General features: G+C 47.8%; 1 protein-coding gene across 1 annotated transcript; it reads left to right on the forward strand.

Moving 5' to 3' along the window:
• On the forward strand, positions 603 to 1,907 carry LOC109844650 (patatin-like protein 3). The gene is made up of 2 exons (XM_020413764.1): positions 603 to 1,554; positions 1,703 to 1,907. Exon 1 carries the CDS (start codon positions 603 to 605, stop codon positions 1,473 to 1,475), a length of 873 nt encoding a protein of 290 aa, XP_020269353.1. The 3' UTR covers positions 1,476 to 1,554; positions 1,703 to 1,907.

The following is a 5,759-nucleotide window of genomic DNA, read 5'->3' on the forward strand; positions in this document are numbered from 1 at the left end:
CCCCTCTCCGCGTTATTTTCCCAAAAGCTCCCGCATCCTGAGAGGGCATTTCCGTCCATTTCGCTTGAGGTACACGAGTCAGAGGCCACCGAGGCCAGCACGTGTGGTCCGAGCGTGCGCAAACCTCGTCGCGTCCGCCGACGTTTTACTCGAAGGGAATTTCAGCAAATGTACGGGGTTATTCTCGTCCATGTCGAGGCCCGTGCTTTCTGCTACGGTGAGCCGGATATCCGTGCGACCGTGCGCGTGAGGGCAAACTCGTCTTTTATCCCGTCGTCAAAGAGCTACAGCAGCAGTTTTGTCGGAAGCTCGATGGCAACAATCTCCCCCCGGCTAACATTTGGGCCACGAGCTGAGGCTAACGTGCGCGACCTGGCTCCGCTAAACTTACGCCAACTGCGTTCGATCATCCTCAACTATTTATAAGCCGGGGGTTCCCTGGGATGAAAAGAGCCTCCAAGGAGCACACAAACCCCCACCCCCGTGTGTTCCCGCAAATTAATTAGATCAGCAGCAGCGGCGGCGGGGCGGCACTCTCTTTCCTTCTGCGATCTCTCTTCTTCTAACGTACCCTAAGAAAAAAAGATCAAACTTTTGAAGAAATGGCTTCCTTAGTGACAGAGGTTGGGACATGGACAACTCAGGCTAGCGAGTATTCTCGCATCCTACCGAATCCGAAATTCACTCTCCTCAAAGGCTCGCCCACAGGACTCACCGTCCTGCCTCAAAAGGTGCCCTTACAGCCCGGCCCTCCTCCGGCAGAGTCCGCATTCTCTCGCCATCGACTCGCGGCCCGCGGACGGCGGAGAGCCTCGCCGCCCTCCTCCTCTCGCGCCTCGAAACCGCTCCTCAAGAAACAGTCGCTCGATCCCTCGCGCCGTCCGTGCGCCGACTACTTCGACGTCGCCGCCGGTTCAGGAGCCGGCGGCGTCCTCGCCGCCATGCTTTTCACCCGGGGCCAGGACGGCCGCCCTCTCTTCACCGCCGAGGAGTCCTTCAAATTCCTAGCCAAAAACCGAAAGATGTTTCAGAGAAGCGGGAGATTTCGCAAGCTGTTCGGCTCGTCGAAATCAAGCAGCAAGTTCAAGAAGCTGTTCGGGGACGCGTGCCTTAGGCAGGATTCTATAAAGCCGTTGCTGGTCTCGTGCTTCGATCTGTTGACGGGGTCGGCGTTCATGTTCTCGAGGTCCGACGCCGTGGAGTCCGACGGCTTTAACTTCCTCATCAAGGACGTCTGCGCCGCGACCTGCGCCGATCGGGCGACGGAGGTGGAGTCGGTGGACGGAAGGACTGGGATCAAGGCGATGGGAGGGGGGGTTGGGATGGGGAATCCGACGGCGGCTGCAATCACGCACGTGCTTAACAACAAGAGGGAGTTCCCCTTCGCCGACGGGGCGGAGGACCTGTTGGTGGTGTCCCTGGGGAGCTCGGAGGCGCTGAAAATCGGCAGCGAAGGTTGCGAGGATCGCCGGTGAAGGAACAATCGATGCGGTGGATCAATCAGTTGCGATGGCGTTCGGACAGAACAGCTCAACCTACTACGTCCGGATTCAGGTAACCTACTTCCCCCACCCCATTCGCCGCCGCCTGATAATTAATTAGGCTTACCATGACCGGATACGACGAAGCTTGTAACTTTCGTTGTTGTTTTTTTTAGTAAATTAAAAATTTTAACTTTTTTTTCGATCGTACGTGTTTCCAGGCAAATGGGATCATTTCGGAAACAAAAGCCGAAGCTCAGAGCCCGGCGTCCGCAGCTGAAACGGCACTGTCGCAGCGATGCGTAGAGTCCGTCATGTTTAAGGGGAAGAAAATATCGCAGCAGACCAACGGGGAAAGGATCGAGTGGGCGTCAAGCGAGCTAATCAAAGAACAAGACAGAAGAAAGAAAGGAGAGCGTGCGTGCGGAACCGTTCATGATTAAGCATGCTGTGGAACACCGAGCGACGTCCCGGCCACCACGGCCACCCCGCTACCGTGACGTCGAACAGCCACCTACTGCACTCTTTGTGCTGACATGGCACTATTTAAATTCTTTTATTTTTTTTTTTTCACTACATATGCGATTGTTCCGGTGACCTTTGCCTGCGAGGACCTTGAGAGGAAAAGAGGGGTCGGGGTTCAGGAAGTAAGGAGCTGAGCCCTTTTTTTTTGAGACTGTTAAAAAATTAAATGTCTCATGGATGAGTGGTTTTTAGTAAATTAATTGTGTGTATATGTGAAATATATCTAGAAGTTGTTAGTCTTTCTTATTGCCCCCCGCAAAAAACAAAGAATAATGGGTCTCTAGCAAAAAGGGCTCGGTCTGTACCAACTTGATTCGACAAGTATAAATGTGTGAACTTCGATATTATCTCCATTTGTAACACTCTCGCAAACCATTCCTTCTACTTGTTCAATTTTTAAAAAAAATTAAAGTTTAATGCTCAAGGGTTCCTTAAAGTCGGTTGAGTAATCGGAGTAGACGGTAAGGCGTGGAGTAATTGGCATCTAAAATTGGAAGGAGGAGAAAAAAAAAACCTGGATCCAACTCCTAAAGCTAATTAAGCATCTTCTGTACTCCGTTAAACCCGCTGTGATCCCCCCACACCCCACCTTTGTGAACTCTTTTTAGTTCGTCCTCTCGCCGTACATCCTTGACGCTCAGGAACACACACGAGGAGGGAAAGGAGGCCCAGGCCCAGGCCCAGGCCCAGGGGCAGGGGCAGTGTAAAAACGCATCAGCAGAAAGATCGACGCAAGACAGCAGAATCATGGGTGGGGGGGCCCATCGTGGCCTTGACGCCGGTAACAAGCCTTTCTTGACGTGATCGCACACGGACGGCGACAATTCCTTCAACAACCAAGAGATTCTGTTCCCATCACAGTCACACCCCCCCTCTTATCTATCGAGTACTAACATACAACGACCTCACCGCCCCCTTTCTATCAAACAAGTTCTTAATTTGAAAGTAGAAATAAATGGAAAATAAAAATAGTAAGAAAAAAAAATAAAGTCTGTTTACCTGCATTATCTTCCCCAACTCAGTGGGCTTTCAGTGATGGCCTACGCGTTCGTGTCGGAGACACGATATCCTCAACTACATAATTTACGTGTCTTTTATTTTACTGCATTCGATCACCTGCCTAATCTATCCATCAATCTCCCAAAATATATAGTTAAATAATCGAACTCACCATCGGATGACACAGACATAAACACAGGCATAAATTCTGCAGTTTCTATCGCAAGCCACAAGCCACAATTAAGGGTGGAAGAAGATCGAGGCTAAAACCCAAATAATTAAGACACAGTGATTTCTGATAATTATGAAAATCGCCTTTTCAACGGGGGAGACAAAGTGCCTTTTTTATAAGTCCTGTGGATCCAGTATGACATAAGTTGAAGGTCCAAAATTAAGCAGCAAAATTTATTTAACACTGCAAATCATAATCATAGTGCTCAGCCGCAGAGTATAGTGGTCGATCATGGGAACAAACAAATCCCCTCCTCAGCTTCAAAAAAAAAAAAAAAAAAAAAAAAAACCAAAGGAATACATACACCAAAATAGACTCAGGTTATTTTTGCACCCAGATGCATGCATATACACTATTATATATATACATGAGATCATCAAAATTAAAGATAATCTAAACGATAAAATTGACGGCAGGTACATTAATGAGCATAAATAAATAAATTAATTTAAACGTACACGAAGGTCACCGGCAATGTCATGTTTTAGTCCATACGGCGGGGGGACAGATAGAGGTACTGATTATTCTGTGCCCTTCAACAACCACCTCAATCACTAATGCGTCGTCGCATTTTCACTTTAAACCTTTTGCTTAATTATATTATCATCCTCTAATGCTTACATTGCAATCCAAGTTGTCTGGTACTAGCGCTCGCTTTGATCTCTCAAACTGTCCCGTGGTCTCTTGATTGTTTGAAGATTGAACCAACACACTGTTGGCTTTGGATAGGATCGGCCTAAGCTTCTTTACTTGCAATCACAAGGGATGTAACAGCTTGGAAGTGACCGAATTGTTAAAGATGGAGAGACTGCAGGAAAACAGAAACTGCAGGAAATACTGTAGCAACCGAAAAACAGAGAGAGAAGGGGAGAACAGAGAGCTTTTCTTTCGGTGGAGAAATTTTCCACTTTCTTATTTTCGTTCTACTTCTTTACATAGATTGTTTACATATATATATAGAGAGATAGGGATAAGATTACAACTCTAATCTTTATCCAATACCTAGGAAACCTATCCTAACTAGTATTCTTCTACAATTAGAACTCTATCTAACAATCCTACCAGATTAACAACTCACATTCTCCCCCTTAATCTGGACGAGATTCCAAGTCCCTTACTCCTTGCAGTTCTCGCATCTCGATGAACTTCACCCTTGCTAGTGCCTTCGTGAGAATATCTGCTCGTTGCTCGCTCGTGCTTACGAACTCCACTTTAATCTGTCCTCGCTCAACACACTCACGAATGAAGTGAAAACGTGTGTCGATATGCTTGCTTCTTCCATGGAAAACTGGATTTTTCATCAAGGCAATTGCGGACTTGTTATCGACAAAAAGTGTAACCGACTTGGGCTCACTCCCAATTAATTCGCTAATCAAACTCCTCAACCACAAGCCTTGGCACGCTGCTGCAGTTGCCGCCATAAATTCTGCCTCGCAGGATGATAATGCCACCGTCTTCTGCTTCTGTGATGTCCAAGTGACCAAACTGTCACCTAGATAAAATGCCATGCCGTCTGTGCTGCGCCTGTCATCAACATCTCCCGCAAGATCACTGTCAGTGAATCCCACCAACTCTTTATTGCCTCGACCTCGTTTGTACACCAATCCGTAGGACATAGTACCTTTCACGTACCTCAAAATATGCTTGACAACCTGTCTATGCAAAACTGTAGGGTGCTCCATGTACCTACTCACAATCCCCACGGCATATGTGATATCGGGTCGGGTGTGAGTTAGATACCTCAAAGATCCGATAATCCGTCTATACTCCGTCACGTCCACCGGTGTTCCTTCGGAATCCTTTCCAAGCTTTAGCTTTGTTTCCATAGGATATTGCGTCGGGTTGCAATCCATCATGCCGAACTGACCCAAAACCTTCTTCGCATAGGCCGCCTGCCTTAGTGCAATACAATCATCTCGCTGATCCACCTCGATGCCAAGATAATAGGAAAGTAAACCAAGGTCACTCATCTCGAACTCCTTCATCATTTGTTGCTTGAAAAACTTTATCTCATCCGCCCTCAAGCCCGTAACGATCAAGTCGTCCACGTACACGCCAACAATGAGTGTATCCCCTCTGTTACTCATGGTGTATACCGCCTGCTCCTGAGTACATCTTGCAAATCCGATGCCCTTCATGCACTTGTCGAGGCGCGTGTTCCATGCCCGAGGTGCTTGGCGTAGACCGTAGAGTGCCTTTGAAAGCTTGTAGACCTTGTGCTCTTGATTCTTCACAACGAACCCTTCAGGTTGAACCACATACACTTCTTCCTGGAGATCACCATTTAGGAATGTCGACTTCACATCCAAATGGTGCACCTCCCACCCGTTCTGTGCTGATATAGCGAGGATTATTCTGATGGTATCAAGCCTCGCCACAGGTGCAAACACCTCATCGAAGTCCACGCCTTGCTGCTGGACGTACCCTTTTGCTACAAGTCTTGCTTTGTACTTGAGAATGTTGCCTTCATTGTCCTTCTTCAGCTTGTACACCCATTTGAGACCAATGGGTTTAGAACCTCG

The sequence above is a fragment of the Asparagus officinalis genome, chromosome 6 (assembly GCF_001876935.1).
Source record: "Asparagus officinalis chromosome 6, Aspof.V1, whole genome shotgun sequence".
Classification (NCBI taxonomy): domain Eukaryota; kingdom Viridiplantae; phylum Streptophyta; class Magnoliopsida; order Asparagales; family Asparagaceae; genus Asparagus; species Asparagus officinalis.